Below are 23,838 nucleotides of genomic sequence, written 5' to 3'. Positions count from 1 at the left end.
CTTTTCCTACAATAACTGTGGCTCAGGTCAAGACATCCCCCTGTGGAATAAGAGAACCATTTGTTCCAACGGTTATGAAGGCGTCTGGAGCAGGCGCTACGTTGGTTAGATAAAGGCGTCCCCTGCATCTCAAGCCGTTGCCGCCGGTCATGTTGACTCTCTCCTGCCTGTGACTGGGATGACTCTGGAAGAGAAACTGAGGCCCATGACTGGGCAAAGGTGCCTCACTTCAATCCACTCTGTGCAAACAAAGGCTCCGGCCTTTCTGTGCCTGATCTGCGGCTGAAGCTTCTGAGCTCCTATTGGTCTGATCAGCCAAAGTCAGACACATCCTGCTTCAACTTGAACTTGGTGACAGAGTCATTTTGGCTCTTTTTGAGGACAGGCCCCACGAATCCCTCCAAATGCCCCTGGTTCAGGTACAACCTGAGTGATTGATGGGGAGCAGGATGCTGCTCACCCACTGCTCACACCCAATATTGTCAGAAGATTGAAGCCTGACATTGAGGACCCACAAGGGATTTCAGGCAGCCTTTGTCCAGTCACAGATGTAATCACTCTTTTTACTTTCATTTATCTCTCCATCTGTGTATTTGTTTGCTTGCTTATCCTTCCTTCTTTCCTTCTCTTTCTTTCTTTCTTTCTTTCTTTCTTTCTTTCTTTTCTTTCTTTCTTTCTTCTTTCTTTCTCTTTCTTTCTTTCTTTCTTTCTTTCTTTCTTTCTTTCTTTCTTTCTTTCTTTCTTTCCTTCCTTCCTTCCTTCCTTCCTTCCTTCCTTCCTTCTTCCTTCCTTCCTTCCTTCCTTCCTTCCTTCTCTCTCTCTCTCTCTCTCTCTCTCTCTCTCTCTCTCTCTCTCTCTCTCTTTCAATTAAGGTTAAGTGACTCATCCAGGATCACACAGCTAAATGATTTTTTTTCCCAAATAAATATCCACCTCTTCTCCCTCTTAACTTTTCCCATCCTCCTGTTGAGAAAGCTAAAAAAACCAAGCTCCCCTGCAATATGCATAATCAGGCAAAATAAATTTTTATGATGACCATGTTAAAAAGAATCGGTCTGCACCGAATCCTTTACCTCTCTAGAGGGAGATTGTACTCTGTTTCACCCTAAGCCCTCTGGAATCATGGCTGTCCTAATCTTTTTGTAAGAAGGCAGTAAGAAGTTAGCAAGAGTGGCAAATTGGGTCACTGGTTCTGGATTCAAATCCTGATCCTGCTACTTAGTAACTATGTGACTGTGGGTAAGTCTCATCCAATCTCTGGATCTCTATTTCTCCTCCTGACAAATGAGCATGCTGGCCTGGGTGATCCCTCTTTCAGTCCCTGGGTCTCAGGGACTTTGTCAATGCTGTCATCACGTGATCCCTCCTAGGCTTGGTCTCATGGTTTTATTCACACGACACCATCCATTTGCAGGCTTGGTGGCTTCTGGGCACTTGGCCAAAGGGCTTCCAAGATGGGAGACGCTTCATCATCTCTTGGCTTTGCTGTAGTTACTCCTTCTTAAGGAAATGCTCACTTGGTTCTCTTCCTATGATGGACAAATTCAAGGTTTTCACCAAAAGAGGTGATTTGAGGGAACAGAAAAGCTGTGTTCAAATATTTGAAATGACGTCACATCAAAGAGGGATTAGCCTTGTCCTTCCTGTGCCTGGAGAGGAGAACCAGGAGAAGCTGCAGAGAGGCTGTATTAGGTCTAATGTCTGTTCCTAGCCCTAATGGCCACCTGGGAGTGGCCTGGGCTGTGAGGAGAGGTGCTGAGCTCCCCCTTCCTGGAGGGCTTCAATCAGAGGCTGGCTGTTGGGGACATCCTAAGGGGTGCCCATTCTCTCCGGATCCCGTGTTCCCTAATTCTGTGGCGTGGCTGGGGGGGGCTTCCTATTGACACATTCAATATGGGCAGACTTATATGGGGGGAACTTCCCACTTTCCGTGTCTAGTCTGTGTTAGGACTCAAGAACTTCTCGTGGAAATGTCTGCCTCTTTCCGGGCCGTGGTGCTGATGGCCCTCCCGGCCGTGTCCTCACTTCCTCCCCCAGGTATTCATTTCAGGATGAAGAAGACATGTTTATGGTGGTGGATTTACTCTTAGGGGGAGACTTACGTTACCACTTGCAGCAGAATGTGCAGTTCACGGAGGAGACGGTCAAACTCTACATCTGTGAGATGGCCCTCGCTCTTGACTATCTGAGGAACCAGCACATCATCCACAGGTAAATGGTCCCCAGACAAGCTTGGCTGGTCCTGGAGGATCATGGGATGGGCTTCTATACACACTGTAAATGTTTGATTCACTGCAATTCTATTCACTTCATTCATTCTATTTGGACTCACTGCAATTCTGTTCACTTCATTCATTCTATTTGGATTCACTGCAATTCTATTCACTTCATCATTTTACTTGGATTCACTGCAAACCTATTCACAACCTAACTAGCTAGATTAGCAGTGTAGCCTAGTAGATAGAGAGACAGCCTCAGAATCAGTCTATAAGTTTTGTCTCTAAAACTGGCTGGGTGACCCTGGGCATTTCTCAGTCATACAGGTGACTCCCTGGGACTATAAATGAACAAAAGGAGTTTCCTCACTAGAATTCCTCTTCAAGTTTGGACTCCTTCCCTGAAAGAGATATTTATTAATCTAGGGTCTGTTCTGGGTGCTGGGAATATAAATAGGGGCTGACTTTCTTCTGGGAGGTACAGCCAGTATGCAGAAATAAAAACAAACAGACAACAGCACACAGAGTAAATATAAAGGATTTTTGGAGGGAGAGAGCATTAGAAACTAGAGGAATCAGAAAATCCTTATGTCAGCAAGGTCACCTGAACAGAGTCAAAGTAGTTGAGGCTAAGAGAACATTTCCAGGAACTGGGAACAGCTTCTGTAAAGGCAGTCGGGTGGCCCAGTGGATAGTGGGCTAAGCCTGGAGTCAGGAAGATCTGAGCAGACACTCACCAGCTGGGTCACGCTGGACCTTGTTTGCCTCAGTTTTCCTATTTGGGAAATGAGCTGGAGGAGAAAATGGCAAACTGCTCCAGTATCTTCACCAAGAAAACCCCAGAGGGGTCATGAAAGGTCAGTCACGACCGAAATAAGTGAACAACCACCTGCAAAGGTGTGAAGGTGGAAGATGGGATGTTGTTCCCCTAGCTTGGCTGGAATGTAGAGTGCAGGGAAGACACATAATAGGAGAAATGAGTCTGGAAAAGTGGACGGCAGACACATTGGTAAGGGCTTTATGCTGCAAGCTGAACAATTTGTATTTTTCTTAGAACCAAGATGGAGTGAAGTGAACGTTCATGAGAGGGAAATCACGGGGTCATAAGTTCACTTCAGCAGTTGGGTGAAGATGGATCATAGAGAGGGGAGACAAGGGGAAGGGGCTCAGATCATAGAAAGAGGAGACAAGGGGAAGGGGGTTGGATCAATCGTCATTGAGACCAGAGTTGACAAAAGCTTGAGCTGGGGGAGAAGCAATGAAGGGGAAGATGGGGATGGATATGAACTATGTTATAAAGACAAGATTTGTCAGGTGACTGGACGCTTTGGCTGAGGGATGGTGACAAAAGAAGGGTGGTTCTGAGGGAGGGCTGGGAGACCTTGGTGCCCTCCACAGAAGTGGGGATGTTGGGTTAAGAGGAAGTGTTGGACATGTTGCATGGAGGCTTTTGGAGATCGCTGGGATGGGGCCCCCACTGATAATGAATAGCTGAACCTGGTTCTCCCACACCCTCATTGGTCAAAAGGTGCAGATTTCCAGGGATCCAGGAGAGAGCTCTCCAAGGTACTTACGGGAGAAAATTAGCTGCGGTCCCGGTGAGTTGGCTGTCCGCAAGCAGAGCCAGTCAGCCCTTGTGAACCGCGTGGGAATGCTCTTTAGCCAATCGCCCCAGTCCTGGGCTGGTTTCCTGCCATCACTCACCACCCATCACTGAGCCCATCTGCTGTGTGCACCAGAAATCCAAACTATTTTTGTATTAGCTCAGAGCAAATGTAATTAGGAAGAGAAAATGCCAGTGTTAATGTCATTCTCTGATGTCTCACCACGGAGGCCGGAGAGCAGACGCCACGCCATTCCAGGTCCTGCCAACCTTGACGTGGCCTCTGAGTATGGCATCTGTGGCCCAGTATGGCTCAGTACGTGGCGACTCGTCCTGAGCAGGAGGGGACCACGGGGAGAGCACCCAGGGAGCCTCCTGACAAGGACTGAAGGCATTGGGCTCTTTCAGGAGCCGGTGGGGAGAACCCACACAGCAGTGGGAGATCAGGGGTCTCTTGCAAAGCTTTGTTTCCTTGCGTTCAATTTACAAACCAGAAAAGAGGTTCCATAGTTTTAAGAATCCCCTGCTTCATCTGGGACTCACTGGGACAAAAGTCTCTCTCGCTGAGTGGACACCTTGGGAGTGCTGTGGCTACGGCTTCCTGATGATTCTGGGAAGCTGGTGAGCTCTTCGCTGGCCCCTGGATTGCACCTGAATGGTTTCTCCCATCTTGTCCCCTTCCTCATTCGAGAAATGAGGTAAATGACTTCTCTAAAGTCACATGGAGCTAGAATTTACTTCCTAGGCCGGTTGGCAAGCTCCGGGGGGCATGGGAGATGGACTGGGACCCAAAGAGCATCAGTGGGATCAGTCACTAAGGAAGCAGTTCCTCTCCTCTGCCTCATGTGCTCTTCTCTCCTTCTGCAGAGATGTGAAGCCGGACAACATCCTCCTGGATGAACAAGGTGAGGAGCCAAGCCCGGCCCAGGACTGGCGTGGGGGGATGGTGAGTGGGTGGGAGAGCTCCCAGCCAGGTCTGCCTCCAGGCAGCCCCCCTTTCCACAGTGGCTACAGCATATTTGTGGGTCTGCCCCGGGAGCAGAATTCTACCTCCCGATCCCCCGGGATTTGCCAGCAGCCAGCGTGTCGTGGTGGCCGCTAGCCGGCCTCTCTTAGCCTGACTTTGGCCAGGGAGTTACTGTCCAGAGATCCGGCCTTTGAATTAGAAACTCATGTTCAAGTGCTGAATGTGTGACCTCCGCCAAGCGGTCTGAGCTTCCTGGGCCTTGATTTACTCATCTGTAATACAAAAAGAATGAGCTCGTGATTTGCTTTAAATCTCTAGGAAGCCTGAGTTTTCCTCCCAGATGTCCCTGGGGCCCCTCGCCCTCCCTGAGAAGCTTCTTTCTCGGGCTCTCCAACAAGGGTCAGAGGGAGCCCCCCAGATGGCCCCACCGGTTGCCGGGTGCTCCATCTCTACGGGCTCGGTCAGCCCTGTGTCCTAAAGAGCCGCCTTTGAGGCAGAGAATTGGCTGTACAGATAACAGACATTTATAAAGCATCCCATGTACCGGTGCTGAGCATTTACAGATGCTATTTCTGGTGATCCTCACGGTGGCTCCAGAGCTAGATGCCTTTATTATCTCCATTTTACCATTGAGTAAATGAGACAAATGGCAGTGACTTGCCCAGGTCACACAGCTAGTGACTTACTGAGGTCACATTTGAACGCGGGCCTTTCTGACTTGGGGCCCGAGGGCCTATCCCCTGCGCCCGCCGGGGGCCTGAGATACCTGCCTCTCTGCCTGGCCGATGATACCTTTCCTTTCTGACCCCGTGAAGCCCAGTCCTCTCAGATTATTCAACAAGCATTGGAGATTCACTGTGTGCCAGTCACTGGCCAAGGGCTGGGGTACAGAAACACATGGGCCATACTCTCAAATAAGGAGGAACAACATGAACTACTCGGTGGGCGTGAGCCCTAGACCAAGCAACTGGAAGAGAGCTCAAAGGGCGGGCACTGGCGGGGAAGGGGGAGGAGGAGGAGGGGGAGGACCTGAGGCTTTAAGGAAGCCCTTTGATTCTCTGTCATTAAGGATGCCTCCCTGGGAGAGGAAAGAAGGGGCCGTGTATCCATTCCTCTTTCTTTCCCATACATACAGCCACATATGTGTGTATACATACACTCATACATATATTTATTTTTATATTTGGGTAATGTTATGCAAAAGAATAAAACTTCACTTTAAAAAAGGAGTGCCCCTTTTTGGATTGGAAGAGGTGGCTCCCGGCCCTCGTGCACAGAGCTCAGAGAATTTGGTGCTCTGTGAGTCCAGAGACGGACTGAGAGCTGCTTGGGCCGTCGGTGCTTCCTCATGTTCTCCCAGATATTTAGCTTCAACCTCAAACATTTCTTTTGCCTTGAAGGACATGCTCATTTGAGCGACTTCAACATCGCGACGATTATCCGGGATGGGGAGCGAGCAACAGCACTAGCGGGAACCAAGCCGTACATGGGTGAGGAACAAGACTTAGCTTGGCTCGGGAGGCAGCTTCCTGGAGGGGCTTAGAAAGGGGCCCATGGGAGAAGGGTGGGGAAATATTAGGCTGGGGGCAGAGCCATTCAATCAAGGTAAAATGCCTGGGGAAGAGCTTTGTTGCTGCCCCCAATGTGATTTAGAATTGTTTTTCAGTGGAAAAAAAAAAAAAAAAGCAAAACCACAGAATCATAGATGTAGACATGAAAAAGATCTCAGGTTATTTAGACCAGCTTCCAATTTTACAGAGGAGACAGCTGAGGACCAGGGCGCTGCAGGCACTTGTCCAGGGCCACACAGCACGACATGATAAAAAGGATGAAAAGTCACGATCCTTGACCTAAATATGTTGGTGGTAACAGGTTGAGGGAGCAGTAGATTAGGTTGTAGGTGAAAATTATGGTGATTAAACCATTGCCTTCTCTTTTGTGGGGGGAAGCTCCAGAGATCTTCCATTCCTTTGTCAACAGAGGGACTGGCTACTCCTTTGAAGTGGACTGGTGGTCAATGGGCGTGATGGCTTACGAGCTGCTCCGTGGCTGGGTACGGCTTTCATTGTTGGCATATGCATGGTGTCTGATGTCACTCATTCGAGTCTCCTCGACTCACAGAATATCAGGGAGGGGCCTGGAGGATCATCCGGGCCAATATCCAGCTCCCTGGGGTGTGATGGAACCTGGGATCCACAGAGGGAGTAATTGATTTCTTTTTCAATGCAACTTTCATTTTAGCTTCCTTTATAAGAATAATAAGTATTTGTTTTCTCTACCTGCTCCCTGCCATATTGGGAAACACAAACATACACACACGCACACACACGGGTGCGCACGCGCACACACACACACAGACACACACACACACACACACACACACAGAGGCTCTTGTAAGAAAAACAATCGAGCTTCAATTGATCAATGATGGAAAGAAGCAGCTACACCCAAAGAAAGAACACCGGGAAATGAATGTAAACTGTTTGCATTTTTGTTTTTCTTCCCGGGTTATTTCTACCTTCTGAAGCGAATTCTCCCTGTGCAACAAGAGAACTGTTCGGTTCTGCAAACATATATTGTATCTAGGATATACTGCAACATATCCAACATATAAAGGACTGCTTGCCATCTGGGGGAGGGGGTAGAGGGAGGAAGGGAAAAAGTCGGAATAGAAGTGAGTGCAAGGGATAATGTTGTAAAGAAAATTTTTTTCAAAATTAAAATAAATAAATAAAAACCAACCAACCAAACAAACAAACAAAAAACAGTCGAAGAAACCAAATCCCATGTTGACCAAGGCTAAACATGTATGTCTTATTCTACACCTTGAGCCCATCACCTTTCCATAAGGAGAAGAATGAGTAGTTTGTCTCATCATTGGTCCAATTCTGGTTCTCTAATTAGAAATTCATTGTCTTCTTTACAAAAACTCAAGAAATATTTTAGTCAGTTACATACACATTTTTTGCTTGGAGTTGTAGATACAAAAAGACAGAAATGAAGTGATAGCTCCTGTCCTCGGGACCTTCTAAACTTGAACAATTCTTTTTACTGTGGTAGCTTCCTTTAGAGTATTGTTCCATGGGTAGCTCATTCATAGTCCATCAGAGCTCCAGAACAATGGGAGCAACAAATCTGGCCCTAAAATGGAAATCCAGATGGATTTAGGATGATCTTCCTAAGTGGGCCAGATTCCCTTTCTCTAGCAATAAATCTGGCCCTAAAATGGAAATCCATATGGATTTAGGATGATCTTCCTAAGTGGGCCAGATTCCCTTTCTCTAGCTTTAGCAAACTTTCCTGGACCAGGACCACTGGCTTTATCTTTTTTGGGGGAGACAGATGGGACTAATCCATGAGCCCATGTCTCTCTTACCACATTTTGTCCTAATTAGGCTTCAAAGTCACTGATTCAGCAGACCGAGGGCTCAGGGAGATCCAATCTCTTCCTTATCAGACTCCCTGACATACTAGGAAGGAAACTGCTAAATTAAAATTTTCCTTCTTCCTCTGTAAAGATAGTTTTGCATTTCCTCAGTTACTTTAGCTAAATCTAACTCAGATAGGCCAAAATTCTGCCAGCTTTTTTCCCTTCACCTTCTGTACATCTCTAACCCTCACTCTCTTAATTATTCTTCTGGCCTTTCTGTCATTTCTAGAGTGTCATTTCTTGTTTCATGGTCTTTATTTGTTTCTTTTTTAGTCTCTGGATTCTCATCAAATTTAAGTTTCTAGGTATCCCCTTTTGGGATCACTCTTTTAAGTGGTTTTTATATTATTGGCTTATATATCTCTCCTTCCTTTGATATTGTGCTTCACTTTTAGAAATACCAGCTCCTGCAAGTGACAAAAAGTACAGCAATATTGCCTTCTGGTAGGAATGTTCTTGTGCTGCTGGTGCTGCCCTTGTCCTCTCCATGATCATTTTTTTCTCCCTTGCTATGAGATCCTCTCTGGGTCCATGTCCTTCTACTCTCTGGGAGGGCCGTCCACCCAACAGCTCTGATTTCCCTCTGTCTTGAAAAGGAGGAATGATCTCTCCAAGCATCAAAATACTACAGATTATACTCATTAGGGCCTTATTTAAATTGAGAGAATATTTCTCTTGCAACATCGGAGTGTCTTTCAGTGGAAGGCCTTCTCATCACTAAAGCACTATTTTCCCCTTTCTTTCCCCATTTCAATCCCTTCCTTTGTCTCACCATTCTCCTATAAGTTTTCTTCTGAAAGATTATAGTAATTATTTTCCCTTCATTGTTATCTTTTGACTTGATTAGAATTCACCATATATTCCTCTCTTTTCTTCTCTTCTTCCCTTTTATGACCTCTTTCACTCTGCAATTTAATCACACAGGCATACACACATACACTCACTCCCCCCTTCCCCCCAATGAAACACTGAATCACCCCTAAAAGGGTGTTTGTGAGATTTGGTTCATGATAAGTGAGGCCTATTTTCCCAGCATCACTTCCTCTATTTGACTCACACTTTGACCCTTATCACACTGAGTACCTTTAGAAAGAAATCATTTAATGGTTTCTTTCTTTTTATTTTGTTGACGTTGTCAATGGTTGCTATGTTTATCTTTCTTGTATTTCTCTTGTCTGGAGTGTGTGAAAAGCAAATAATTTGTTCATGTCTGGTTTTCTTTGTCGGAATACTTTGAACACGTCTTTTAATTGAATATCCATATTTTTCCATTAATGGTAAGACTCAGGTTTGCAGGGTATGTCATCTTGGGTTGCATCTTGAGTTCCTTTGCTCCTCAGAACACATCATTCCATTCCCTTCTGTGGTTTTTGGTGAGTTCAGAATAGTCTTGTGTTATTTAAATTTCCTTTCCATTATATTTGAAATCTTTCTCCTTTCTCCTTTAGGCTGTGAATTCCATGGAAGGATTTTTTTTTTGGCTTTAATTTGTATCTCTAGCACGTAGCACTGTCTATGGCTCATATTAGGCACTAAATAAATGCTAGTTGAGTAACTAATCTCTTAAACAAATTGTTATAATTGGTCAAACTTAGCAGTGTTTATAAAAGCATAGGGTTTCCCCCCCAAATATCAAGTACAAATTCATTTGATTGGCACATTATTTTCTGTATTAAGTCTTGTGTTTTAGTGTTCCAGTTTTTTGATTTGTCACATTCTTCTGGAAAATCTATAATCCTTAAATTGTTTCTTTGAATTTTGTGTATAATGATCTCCTGGTTCTGCTCATTTCACTTAGCATCAGTTCATGTAAGTCTCGCCAGTCCTCTCTGTATTCATCCTGCTGGTCATTTCTTACAGAACAATAATATTCCATAACATTCATATACCACAATTTACCCAGCCATTCTCCAATTGATGGGCATCCATTCATTTTCCAGTTTCTAGCCACTACAAACAGGGCTGCTACAAACATTTTGGCACATACAGGTCCCTTTCCCTTCTTTAGTATTTCTTTGGGATATAAGCCCAATAGAAACACTGCTGGATCAAAGGGTATGCACAATTTGATAATTTTTTGGCATAATTCCAGATTGCTCTCCAGAATGGTTGGATTCGTTCACAACTCCACCAACAATGCATTAGTGTCCCAGTTTTCCCGCATCCCCTCCAACATTCATCATTATTTTTTCCTGTCATCTTAGCCAATCTGACAGGTGTGTAGTGGTGAACACGTCTTTTAATTGAATATCCATATTTTTCCATTAATGGTAAGATTCAGGTTTGCAGGGTATGTCATCTTGGGTTGCATCTTGAGTTCCTTTGCTCCTCAGAACACATCATTCCATTCCCTTCTGTGGTTTTTGGTGAGTTCAGAATAGTCTTGTGTTATTTAAATTTCCTTTCCATTATATTTGAAATCTTTCTCCTTTCTCCTTTAGGCTGTGAATTCCATGGAAGGATTTTTTTTTTTTTTGGCTTTAATTTGTATCTCTAGCACGTAGCACTGTCTATGGCTCATACTAGGCACTAAATAAATGCTAGTTAAGTAACTAATCTCTTAAACAAATTGTTATAATTGGTCAAACTTAGCAGTGTTTATAAAAGCATAGGGTTTCCCCCCCAAATATCAAGTACAAATTCATTTGATTGGCACATTATTTTCTGTATTAAGTCTTGTGTTTTAGTGTTCCAGTTTTTTGATTTGTCACATTCTTCTGGAAAATCTATAATCCTTAAATTGTTTCTTTGAATTTTGTCTTTAAAGTTATCCGTATGCTTTGCTTGTATGAAAATTATAATTTCTTTTGATGATATTGGTTTTTGCTTCTCTTATTCTAGTTTGTCATTCAATTCTGTGTATTTGAATCTCCAATAAGTGATTCTTTTTCACTTCTTGGATGAGGTTTGCCACCATGGATTCAAGTTTTTCTAATCCAACAATTATTTCGATTATATAGACCGTAAATCATGTTTTCACGACTCCTATTTCTTTTTAAAATTATTTACGAACATTTTGTGGCCTCATGCTCTCTTGGAAATGCAGTCATGGCCTTGTCAGATACTGATTAATTTTCTTTGTCCTACAATATGTATTCATGGATATCTAGACATTGACGTTTAGCTCATCTGGAGGCCATATGTCCTTCTGTTATTAATATCTTCTCAAATGATTAGATTACTTGTGCTCAAGGTCTTTAACGGAATTTTTTTGATCTTGAGATCTTTAGTGATTTCAGTCTTTTTTCTTCCTATTCCTCTATTACTTACTTTCTCCTTCTATTTTGATTGGATTTTCCCTAGGATTCCAACCTCAAAATTGCTTCAGTCTCCTACACTGGGCATTTTTGTTTCATAATCCTTAGTCTCTGCTCCAAGTGACTTCCAGGGGATCAAAACCATATGGGCTGGATTCAGGTCTCCTTAATGGAGTGCACTACTCGTGGGTCCTGCCTCGGTTCCCCTGTTCTTCAGTTCTCTAACTGACCTTGTTTCTAGCACGGAGCATTGTCCCACTGCAGTCCAAGTTAGAGCAAGCTTTTGTGGGTGGGAGCAGCGGAGGGCCACAGAGTCGTTTTGTTGCCCGCATGTGTATTGGCTTGTGCAGCCTTGCCAGGGTTTGGGCTGGTGGGGGGAGGGATGCCCCCTGGGTGATTTAGGAGTCAGGGATTAGCTTCCTCAGCTGTTTCACAATTGCTGTTTGCTTTTTTAAACCATGTGAGGCTCTTGTCTCCATGAGTAGAAATAGCCGGTATTTTTCTCTTGTGCGTTATTCCTGTTTTGGAGAGCTTTGAGAGGTGGCGAGGATTACAGAAAGTATTTAGTCCTTCACCCTGGTGATCACTGGGAGAGAAACTACCCCAAGCAGAGGCTCCTTCTCCCCGGGCTGGCGGATGATGGGTTTCCATTTTCTCTACTTTCCAGAGACCCTACGACATCCATTCGAACAACCCAGTGGAATCCCTGGTACAGTTATTCAGCACTGTGAGTGTCCAGTATGCCCCAACGTGGTCCCAAGGGATGGTCAGACTCCTGAGAAAGGTAAGCTCCGCCTCCCTCTGCCCCGCAGTCCTCCCAGAACAGCCTCAGCGATCAGAGGCGAGGTCGAGCGTTCAGTATAGCGCCCCCACGGCACCCGCCGGGCACGGAATTAGGGCTGGTTATGTTATGTTCTAAAAAGTTACAGTTTAATTGCTGGGACAGATCACCTGATCACAATTCACATCATTGACGAGACATGCCTTTTTTCAGTTGCCTTTTATTCCTTGTTACCTCTGTAAAGTTTGGGTTTGGAAAAGTGATTCGGCTCTGGGCTGTTAGCAGAGGAGTCTGGGAGCTCGCTCCCCATAAGAATCGGCAGATTCACAGAATCACCGGGCCAGGCGTGGGGGCCTCTATGGGCCAGCAGGCTTCCCAGCCCTCGGGGACAAACCTGAGTCTATCTTGGGATAGCCCAAGGTACAGCTGGGAAAATGAACCGGTCCCACGGAGCAGACCGGAAGACGCGCGCTGAACTGAACCAGAACTGGGGCTCTTAACCCTTTTTAGGGCACGGACCTTGCTGGCAGCGCGCCCGAGCCCATAGATCTCCGCGCTGAATAAACAGGAAACCCGGGAAAGTGAAATAAAAATGTATTTTCCCATCCGCGTTGACAGACCCCTCCCCCAAACCTGTCCAAAGATCCCTTGGGAATTCATAGCCCCAGCAAGAGACCCTGGAGAAAGGAAACAGAAGGGAAATTCAACAACTCCAGACCTCCTAGCGCGCTTGTGGGCGTCGTCGGGCCGTATGTGTTAGAGACACAAACATTCACGGATGAGAGAGCCCCACGCGGGCGACAGAGAGCTCTCCCCGAGCAGGAGACCCGCCCGGCACAGTCCACACGGGCAGCGGAACGCCAGTGAAACCGGCTCCAGGGCCCGCATGAACGGTGTCCTTGTCTCCCCTCCGGGGGCTCGGGACGTGGGCGTGTTTATCCGGAGCGGGCTGGGAGAGCGCGGAGGTCCGGGGGCCACAGCCCGGCGCTGGACGTCCCGCGGCTGCTCCGCTGTCCAGATGGCCGGAGAAGGAGATCGCACGGGCTCAGGCGCCACCTCCTGGCGGAGCGAGGACCTGCTCCAGGGCCTCCCCAGGCCGGCTTCCATCAGGGATGGGATGGGATGGGAAGGCGGGCCCTGCCGGCTCCCTCCCTCTCCCTGACAGTCACAGGCCCCAGATTCAGAGCTCGATGGTCCCGAGAGATGAATCCATCCGACCTTCCCATTTTGTCAGGGGGCCGGAGGCCGATCAAAGCCCCGGGCACCAGGTCCCACGGGCGGGGAGTCTTCTGGGCCCAGGGCCGGTGCCCCCGCCCAAGCTGCTCCACAACGTCCGCCCCGGACCCTCTGTCCCCTACGTAGCCATCGTGGCCACTTACTAAACGTCTCTGGGTGTCCTGATGGAGGGGCCGGTCCCGGGTAACCCAGGCGCTCTCCTACGAGGAACCGAGCAGGACAGAGACTATTCAGGCCTGTCGATTCCACCCACTGGGGCCCTACGGGGCTGCAGAGTGGTCCGAGTGGGAGCCCAGGGCCGGCCATCCCTTCTCCAGTTCTTGTTTGTGAGCCACCTCGTTCTGATGGACCAGCTCTTTAGGCTCCCAGGCCAGACTAAACAGCTGAGCGGGATGGAGCTGCAAGAAATCCCTGGGGAGGGGAGTGGGCAAAGGTCTCTGGTTCGTGGGGACTGGTGGTATTGGAAAGCTGCCTGGAGGAAGGGGCTAGTCTGGAGCAGACGGCTTCAACATCCATGATTCCAAAAGATGCCGTATCCCCGCGGAAGCCTCTCGGGGCTTGGGGACTCCAGGGGATGCCCCCCAAAGGCTTAGACACATATTCAAGAAGCCCCTGAACCCCCCCAGCCCCGGGTTTGATCATACTCTTGGTTGTATCAGTGGGGATGCAGGTGTGGCCTGTGGCACAGATGGCTGAGAGCTCAGAAAAGGGGGTCCCTGGTAGCTCCCTCTCCTCAACACTGGGGTCTTGCTCAGCTCCCACAGAGATGAGCCCGCATTCAATGGTAGCGCTAGCTCCTCAACCCCCGATGCTTCTCCTTCCAGCTCCTCACCGTGAGCCCCGAGCACCGTTTTTCCAGCCTGACGGATATCCAGGCCTCCCCTTACCTGGCGGACATCATGTGGGATGAGCTGAGCCAGAAGAAGGTGGAACCCGGTTTTGTCCCAAACGTAAGGTCCCCAGCGAGCCCCCGCCTCCTTTGGGTGACCCTCACTTGAGTGGGGCTCAGGTGGCTTCTGGAGCCCGCCCTCAGCTGGCTGGGAGGAGGGGAAGCAAGGGGAATGCTGGGGATGGGGGGCTCCCGTGGGGCTCACGGGCCAGCGATGTCCCTCGGCACTCTCTCTACAGAAAGGACGCCTGCATTGTGACCCCACCTTTGAGCTGGAGGAGATGATCCTGGAGTCCCGGCCCCTGCACAAGAAGAAGAAGAGATTGGCTAAGAACAAGTCCAGGGACAACAGCAAAGACAGCTCCCAATCAGTGAGTGCCCCACAACGGATAAAGGTGGGGAGTGCCCAGGAAGAGCGGGGCTTGCAGAGGAGGAGACCCCCGTCGTCTGTTTAAGTAATCTTTCCACAGTCGGCCTTAGGTCAGATGGGCGCCTCCTTCACAAACCCAGCTCTTTCTGATGCACCCCGACCCCCTCCATCTGCATGGTTTCCAGCTGTAGCCACTCTTCTTGGGCTTCTTGGAGGGTCCTTAGGGCCCCATCAGCCCCTTCCCAGAGACTGGGATCTTTTTTTGGACCCCTGGAATGCTGTAAGTGAATGTGAGACCCAAAGTAAACCTTGAGGCTTTCCCAGAGGTCTTAGGCAATTTCTAACTTGTACTGAGCAAACTCCCCGGCTCAGTATCCTTGGTCAGGGCAGAGGGGAGGAAGGAAGAATCAGGGCTCCGTGGAAAAGTCCAACAGAGTAGGGTCTGTCCTCTGAGCAGGGTCTGTCCTCTCCGTGGGCAGCAGAGAAAGGCAAAAGGCGACTGATAAATGCCAACTTAACAACTCTGAACCTCCGGGCCCTGTACCAAGGGCATGGACCCTTTAATCCAAAGATAGCCACCTATTGTTAGTACTTATTGGGGGGATGAATGAGGATCTGGGTGGGTGGCTCAGAGCAGTGACTCAGGACACTGGAGGACACAGGAGACCTCATGGAGGCTGCTCTCAGAGGCAGGACGCCAGAGCCACACCCTGCCCCGCAGTGGCTGAGGGCCCTTGAGCATCTCAGAATGGCAGCGCCCTGTAACCTGACGCCACTGGCCAGCAGCTGCCCCTTCCCCTTAGTGTTAAAAGGTAAGCCTCCAGAATCCTGCTGGAGTGTTCCAGCATGAGTAGTCTACTGCTGCTTCCTACTGGGTGAATGGGGACGAGTTTTATTTCCTCCCTGGACCTCAGCCTCTTCATCTTCTAAATGATAGAGAGAACTCATTAGGCTCCCACTAACTCTGCATCCTATACTCTCCCTGTGACCTCGTATGGCCCCATAGCTCCCGGCTAAGTAGTGTCTCCCCTTCTTTGCCCCTACCCAGCCCAGATGACTAGACCCTTTCCAATAAGCAATTGTAAATCACTGAATTTCATCTTCAAAGAGGGCTTGGGCGGAGGGTCTCACGCTCAGCCTTTAGCCCTGACCATTTAATATCTTTATCCATAACTGGAAGAAAAGCAGAGGAGACAGTGCTGGGAGGAATAACACTGAATCACAGCTGCAAAATCCAAAAGGTGTTGAAGGGGTTGGGCACAATCTAGTGCAGAGAAATATTGTTGTGGCAACAATTACAAATTACAAAAAAAAAATTATTGCAAAATAATCTTGTTTTAGCAAAAAACCAATTGACTTCACTTGGAAGGTCCCAAAGCAAACTTTCAGAGGCAGTGGAAGCCAGCAGTCTTTTCCCCTCACGGTTTGGTGGCCCGGCCCGGACACCCTCCTCCCATTCCCCGGCTGGGACAAAAGCCATCACTTATCCACCTGATTCCCAGGAGCCATCAGTCCCCAAGAACAGCAGACACATGAGGCTGCTAAGAGCAGCACTCAAACCCTCTAACAGCAACAGCCACGGCTCGCCCTGCATGAAGATCTGGTCTTCTTGCTCACACTGTCAGCAACCTTCTCTGCTTCTTCTCCAGCTTGTCTTTCTTCGGGCTCAGCTGTCTCCTCCCTCCTAAGCGTGGATGGCTCCCGAGGTGCTGACCTGGCCCCTCTCCCTAAGCTCTTCCCCTCGGCAGGCTCCCGATTTCCCAGGATTCAATGATCATCTTTCCCCAGAAGCCGAATGCTTCACCACCCACCCACCCCCAGGACCCCAGCCCATCTATGGCAGCAATAGAGGCAGGGATAAAAAAATACCCGAGATCTGCAGCAGTTGGAGGACGCGGGTCCGAACCCCAACTCTTCAGGTCACTTTCTTTCTAACACACGTGGGTCCCCTGCCCTGAGCCTCGGCTTCCTAATCTTTAAACTGAAGAGACGAGGGCGATGATGTCCATGGTCCCTGCCGAGCTTCAAGCTGCGACCCCAGGTACTGACAGGAGGAAGTGCGTGTTCGCTATGACGCCGTGTACCCGAAGCCGTGAGCTGGGCACCCGGTACTGAGTGCCAGTCTCTGAGGTGTGATTACTGCTCGTTGTAGCTGGAAGCTCAGCTCTCTCCCGCGCTCCGGAGCTCTGCATCTCTGCTGACCTGGCTTGACTCCCACTATCAACGTCTCAAGAGAAACATGTTCAAAACGCAGCTTCTCATCTTCCATGAGACCGCTTCATGTCTGCTCTGGGTCAGTTTGTCCGGGGGCCGGGATGCAAGGATGGCAAGAGCCAAAGCGCAGTCGGAGGCGTGGAAGGGCCGAGGGAATGGCCTTTGGCGCAGATGTAATGAATGGGAAGCCTCCCATTGTTGGGAGAGGGACCAAAGCTGGAGAAGCTTGACAACTGTGGACAGGGAGGGCTGTTCTGCCCTTTCCCCGGGACCCAGAGAGCTTCGAGACCTTTGTCCCAGTGGCTCAACTGAATAAAAGCCCCAGAGGAATCTGGGACTGGGACTGGTGGACCACCTTGGGAGACAGGAGAACCTCACTCAGGGAGCTTGCTCCAAACCTGGAAGAGAGGGCACACAAAGAGGCAGGAGAAGCTCGGGCTCTCGGAATCTTGCCTGGAAGCCATCTGTCTCTGAGCCAACAGGGAGAGGTTCTGTCACTTCTACCCAAGGCTCCCTGCCCTTGCTGACAAGGACCTGCTCAACTCCAGCTGAAAATCATTCTGTCAAAGCCAGTCAAGCCAGAGGTGGGAAGTGACGATGACGAGTCTGATCAATGGATCCCTCCAGTGGAGCGATCCCTGGTCTTTGTGAAGTTCCCAGGCTGGGCAACAGCATCCCATCAGCAAAGCAGCTTGCTCGGCGGCTCTAGGAGCCCACCTGGTCAGCACAGGAAGGAGTCAGCCTGGCAGCCGAACTGCCCAGCACGGATCGGACCTGCCTAACGGAGCCACTGTGATCTGGCAGGAGCACTCAGGTCCAACCCCCTCACTCACTTCTCCAGAGGGAAATGGCACATCAGAGCTCTGCCCTTCCCGAGCCCTGGATACTTCCGCCATATGTGTTGTGCTGCACTATCATTGGTCATTGGTATTCTGACCTTCCAGCCCGTCTCTCAGAATCAGGGTGGGACCTGAAGTCCAAGTTCTGAAGCAAATTCCTTGTAATGACTATTCTTGCTACATCACTTGGATAAATTTTAAAAAGATAATAATTAACATTTTAATTTATTAAATTTAATTACTCAAATTAATTAATAATTAACATTAATGCTTTAAATCTGCACATATTACCAGATTTTATCCTCACAATATAACATCCCCATATATATATTATAGATGAGGACCCCGAGGCAGAGAGAGGCTAAGTGACTTGTCCAGATAAGAATTAATTTCCCGGGCTGATTATTAAAGGGGCTTCAGGCCCCCAATGCTGATTTGCAGTGTTAGAATAGTCCTTCACCTAGGTAGCCCCAAAACCTGGATTCCTCTATGGGAACCTGTTGGAATCTTTACAAATTGTTAAGTCATTAGAGTTGATAGAGACAGTAATTATCTAATTTAGCATGGTTCGGTACCTTTGATCTAATTCTATAAGGAGAAGTTATGGGCCAGAAGAAACAAGGTACTAAGTAGAACTGATAGACAATAATGCTTGTGTTCACACCTTTAGAGAGCTCATATAAGCAAGAAGTCTCTAAGTACTCATTGGAGTTCACAAGTATGGGAGATTCACAAAGTAAACTTTGTAACTGTGTGAATTCATAAAGTTACAAAGTTTCCTTTGTGAATCTCCCATACTTGTGAACTCCAATGAGTAGTGGTGTGAACACAAGCATTGTAGCAATTAGTTCTACTTAGTACCTTGTTTCAAGTTGAGTTAACACTAGGATTCCAAGAGGAACCCGACCTGCCAATATCAGTAGAAGTTGGAAAATTGAGCCCAAAGGGCCTGCTCTCTGTGTAGATGTGGCCTGGTTTCCCTAAGCTCAGGAAATGGGAATCTTTGAGGGTAGAAACCCTTTTCTTTGTGTCTTGGAGTCCATGTCATGTGTCCTAGGGCCTGGCACTTAGTAGGTGTTTGTAACATGCTTGTGGAGTTGAACTGAGTTGCATTTGCCCTTCAAATCTGTTCTTCTGCTGAACTTTCCTATTTTTGTTAGGAGTCCCACAGTCATTCCAGCTCTCTGGTTTTCAATGTGATCTTTAACCCTTCCCTTTCCTTCATTTCCACATCTAACCAATGTTCCTGAATTGGTAATTGAACGAGATCATGGATAAAAAGGGCTTTTTAGTGGTAAATATTCAGGAAGGAGCTATTGGACTTTAGCTCTCTGGAGCAGGAATGGCAAGGAGACTGTGATTCTTTACAGAGCAAGATGAATGCAGAAAAAAAGCAGAACACAGTGGAAAGGCAGCCCGATTTTGGGTTCAAGGGATTTGGGTTCAACCTCCAACTCGGCTTCTGCTGGTCTGTGAGACCTTGGGAACGTGACTTACCTCAGTGACCTCATCTCACATTTCATCAGTGGCCATGTTTTACCTCCATCTCTCTCCAATCCATCTCACTCTCTTTCCCTGTCACCATCCCCGTTTCCTCACTCAGCCAGCCACTAGCCTTCCCACTTCTCCCCTGGATTAAGGCAGCAGACTCCTGCTGGACGCCCCATCTCAAAGCTCTCCCCTCCCAACTCCTGGACACCGTCTTATGCTTTGGTTAAACAGATTCAGACCCTCAAACACAAGCTGGGGGAAGCACGCCTTACCCCCCCCCCCCAGGCTGGTCACCAAGGTCTGCAGACCTCAGGCCACTCTTGTCTCTTGGACGATTTTGGAAAAGTCAGGGCCAGTGCCCCGTGGTCTGTAGGACAAAGGGCAGCCCTGAGGCCGGGAGGCTGGCAGAGCCAGCCCAGCTGTGGGGCAGACTGGAAGGAAGGGGCCCAGGCCTTGCTCCTGCTCCTTTCTACAGCCCAATAATCACGGCTACTCTTACTTCTGGAGAGCTTCCCTCACTGAGCTCCTACCCGGGGAGGCAAAGCAAAGGCTCCCATTTTTTGCATGAGATAACTGAGACTTGGAGGAGGCAGATGACTTGCTCAGGGCAACATGGCGGTACTGCCCATGCTCACCAGTAGCAGCATCAGGGGAAGGGAGCTTCTCTTACTCACATGTGTGTTTTTTCCAACCAGGAAAATGACTACCTTCAGGAGTGTCTTGAGGCCATCCAGCAAGACTTTGTGATTTTTAACAGAGAAAAGTGAGTTGGGGGCCGGGCTTCGCCGGTGGCCTAGGGCTCGCTGTCTGGTGGATGGGGTCTCGGACAGTGTGGAGCCTCATGGCCCCACCAGCCAAAGGAGGGCCCCAGAGGGAATATCGGGGTGGGGGGCTTCCCAGAACTAACCAGGGTCCCCAGCTCAGCCCCGCCGTCCTTGTCTCTGGGGCTGTGGGGAGGTGTGGGCCAATTTGTGGTATGATAGGCTAGAGATCAGCGCCAGGCGTGGGGTAAGAAGTAGCCCGGGGGACTGGTCTCAGACCTCTGCCAGCACTATTCAAGGCCCTTTACTTTTAGTGGAGCAAGAGAAGGCCCTGATTCCCCTCTGTGACAGGGAGTGAGCCGGCCCAGCTCGGGGGGCCACAGCCCAGGCCTCTAAAGGCGCTCAGAACTGTGGACAGGAGAGGCAGGAGCACCTTGAGGCCAGCTCCGCCTGTCTCCCATCCATGTTTGTGCTAAAGCTCTGAGCGAGCCTGGGTTCTTCCTGGATCTGAGAAACATCCCATCTGAAGACCTTTCATTTAGAGAGGGAGCAGACTTCGAATGGGAGGTCCTGGAGAGGAGACCAGGAGGGCTGGGGAGAAGCCCCCCTGATAGCAGCTCTATAATGGCCAGGACCCAGTGGCTACCTTGGTGGAGGACTGATGGGCACCATTGGGCTCCTGCTCCTGTGGGGGGCAGTGGGCATCTCTAAGGTCCTGGCGAACCCCGTGGTGTCTGGGCCTTGTGCCTCCCACCTCTGGGGCCTGTGACTCCCCTCACATAGGGTGAGGGGACAAGGTTTCCACTCTCATTGGGGTGGGGGGGCCTGAGGAACCCCGCCTGCATCTGGGGGCACAGGGGGCTCTGGGGTTCCCTCTCCTGCTCTCGGCTTGGTCTGTGACCTTCCCAGCAGTGACCGGGGTCTGCCTTGTCTAGGATGGGCTGCTGAGCTGCCCGTTTTTCCCTTCCTCCTTGCAGACTGAAGAGGAGCCAGGACTTGGATGCCCCAGAGGAGGCCACGTCTGCCCCTGAGGCCCCAGAAGAGGCCGACCTGGACACAGACACAGACCTGGAGGGCTCCCACTTCCACATGTGCAGCTCCGTGTGCCCCTCGGCAGGGAGCAGCTAGGGCTTTTGCTGGGGGGCGAAAGAGCCCAGTCTTCTGGCCTCTGGAACTATGATTCTCAGGGGGCAAGGGTCAGCCTTTGTCTAGAGACTGGTCCGGAGCCCGCTGGGACAAAGCGGCTCTGGTACCTCTGGATTAGCTAGAGCCGGACTCGGAACGGCGTCTTGGCTCCCTGACTTAGTGGCCATCCCAAACACTCACGCCAGCTCCGAAGGACAGTTCTTGCCGTGCCAGTCTGGGTGCCCAGGACTCTGCTGCGGGGGAGCAGCCCAGGAGCCCCTGAAGCCCCACCCCGGGCAGATTCCATTTTCTTCACTCAGTGGCATTCCACAGAGCCTGGCTCCAGGTGTCTCTATGGAGGCAGGTCCACTTGCATGCAGTCAGCCTCCCGGGCTGCCCCGTTTCGTGAGGGGCCTGCCCGGGGATGCTCCCCAGGGGATGGGCACAGGACCTGCCTTGTGTCTCTTCGGGGTGGGCAACAGGGTCCAGTCGGTGCCAGCTGTACATACTGCCTTTTCCACTCTTTTGGAAGTCTTTTCTAGACAGGGCTGGGGCCGGTCCTCTTCCTTTCCCCACGTGCCAGCCTCGGACTGCCCGGGCCGCCGGACTCGTGTCCCCCACTTGGCTGACCCACGGTCCAGGGCCAAAGAATATGGTCTGGGAGGGTGGGGGCGGGGAGAGCGGGCGCGAGGAGCCCACAGTTCTCCCGGGCTCCCAGCTCCTGCCGGGCCTTTCGCTCCACTGCTGTATAGTTTTCACCTTCATTAAATTAAATGGTGAGGAATGAGCCGGCTCTGGTTGGTTTTGTTTTCCAATGCTCCCTGGGGACTCTGGGGAGCTGAGGGATAGAGCAGAAACTTGCTCCCTCTGGGAAAGCCTCGGGCCCTGTCCTTCTGCCGAGGGGCCCTCACCTGGACACCCCCATGCCCAGGCTGGGCCCTTCCCGCCAGTCTGTGCTCCAAGAGGGAACGTCTGGGATCTGCTAATTGGGGAGGGTCTGAAGGAGCTCCCGCCCATGAATGGACCCGGGTCCCTGAATTATGCACCATGGGGGATGAGGAAGTTGTGGTCAGTCAGCAGATAACCACTGAGCAGCTGCTGTGTGCCAAGCATTGTGCTGAGATACAAAATGAGGCAGAAGATGGCGCTCTCAAGGAATTCCGGGTCAACCCCAACAACAAGGGGGTCTTTCATCGCCGGGATGCCGGGAGAAGCAGCCCTCCTCCAGCCGGCGGGGCGCGCACCTTGCTGACAGATGAGAGCCAATCTTCCTTTGCTCCAAGCCCCTCATCTGGGATACAGTGAGCCCCTAACACTGAAACTAAGCAGCATCACGCACTTCGTCTGGCCAAGGAGAGGAACAGGCCTCAGGTGGGGAGGGGGCTTACCCAGGTGCAGATAGTCAATAAAGTGGGAAGTAAGGCCGGAAGCACAGTCACAGGGTTACAGATTTGGAAGGGAGCTTGAAGACCACGAGTCAAACCCCTGCCATGCTGAGAATCCCTCCTTATTGTTAACAGAGATGGGCTGACTCTCCCAGAGTGTTCCTTTGAACTCAGAGCTCTCCTTTCAAAGTCCTTTTCTCTCCTCATCCAGGAATAGGGGCAAGAACTTCCCTCGGGGAAGATCGGTTATTTTCCCAAGTGAAATATTTGAATTGAATCAGTCATGCTCAGAGAATTTGCCCTGTTGAACCTACCTGAGTCCAGCTCCTCTCTCCTATTGACTTTCTCTTCAAGGAGAGAATTTTCAACAGGAAAGAAGGGAACAGAGCGGCTCATTCCTAGAGAAGTTCCCCATTGGGGAAAAGAATGCTGCTTCTCTGCTTCACGTGCCATGGAAATTGTGTTTGTGCAAATGCATCTATGCACTCATGTATGTATTTGTATTATTTCCATCTATCCATTGTATCAATTCCTTTTGACTGAGCTATATATACATGTATGTATCTTTCTCCATCTATCTAGTTAACCAATCGTCTTTTATTCATTTTTCATTGTGTCCAACTCTTTGTGAACCCAGACTATATAGCACACTAGGCTCTGCCATCTTCCACCATCAAAGTTTGTCCAAGTTTGGTGTTGATTGTCTGACTGACACTATCTATCCATCTCATCCCCTTTTCCTTTTGCCTTCAATCTTTCCCAAGACCCATTGCGTCTTTCCCACCGAGTCCTATCTTCTCATTATGTATCCAAGGTATTTCAGTATTTTGATATTTTGGTGAATAACCTCAATTGTTTTCTTTAAGTATCGATGGATTTGACCTTCTTGCTGCCAAAGGGACTCTTAAAAGGCTTCTCTATAACCACAGTTCAAAAGTATTAATTCTGTAGCACTCAGCTTTCCTGATAGTCCAGTTCCCTGAAGCTACTGGGAGAAAACAAACACAATGTTGACGACATAGATGTTTTCTGCAGTGATCGTTGAGCCCAAGAATATAAAACCTGACACTGCTTCCAATTCTTCTCCCTCTGTTTGCAAGGAAGCGATGGTAGAAATTGCCAAGATCTCAGATTTTTTTGGTGGTGTTTTTATTTTTTTTTTTTGTTAAACTTCAAGCCAGCTCACTCTTCTCTTTCACCCTCATCAAGAGGTTTCTTAATTCTTCACTTTCTGCCATCAGAGTGCTATCATTTGCCAATCTAAGATTATTATT

General features: G+C 49.2%; 1 protein-coding gene across 1 annotated transcript in view; it reads left to right on the top strand.

The window, feature by feature from the left end:
- The window catches only part of STK32C (serine/threonine kinase 32C), a 160,798-nt gene extending 138,835 nt beyond the window's left edge, over nucleotides 1-21,963 (top strand). Inside the window, exons 4-12 of the mRNA XM_051982780.1 lie at nucleotides 2,038-2,211; nucleotides 4,687-4,724; nucleotides 6,187-6,276; nucleotides 6,736-6,839; nucleotides 12,141-12,257; nucleotides 14,315-14,440; nucleotides 14,619-14,750; nucleotides 19,989-20,056; nucleotides 21,032-21,963. Coding sequence (XP_051838740.1) covers nucleotides 2,038-2,211; nucleotides 4,687-4,724; nucleotides 6,187-6,276; nucleotides 6,736-6,839; nucleotides 12,141-12,257; nucleotides 14,315-14,440; nucleotides 14,619-14,750; nucleotides 19,989-20,056; nucleotides 21,032-21,182 — 1,000 coding nt within the window. The 3' untranslated portion in view covers nucleotides 21,183-21,963. The remainder of the gene's footprint in view (nucleotides 1-2,037; nucleotides 2,212-4,686; nucleotides 4,725-6,186; nucleotides 6,277-6,735; nucleotides 6,840-12,140; nucleotides 12,258-14,314; nucleotides 14,441-14,618; nucleotides 14,751-19,988; nucleotides 20,057-21,031) is intronic.
- Nucleotides 21,964-23,838: the final 1,875 nt, after the last annotated feature.

This window comes from Antechinus flavipes, chromosome 2 (assembly GCF_016432865.1).
Source record: "Antechinus flavipes isolate AdamAnt ecotype Samford, QLD, Australia chromosome 2, AdamAnt_v2, whole genome shotgun sequence".
NCBI lineage: Eukaryota > Metazoa > Chordata > Mammalia > Dasyuromorphia > Dasyuridae > Antechinus > Antechinus flavipes.
This window is presented reverse-complemented; position numbering and strand designations above follow the sequence as displayed.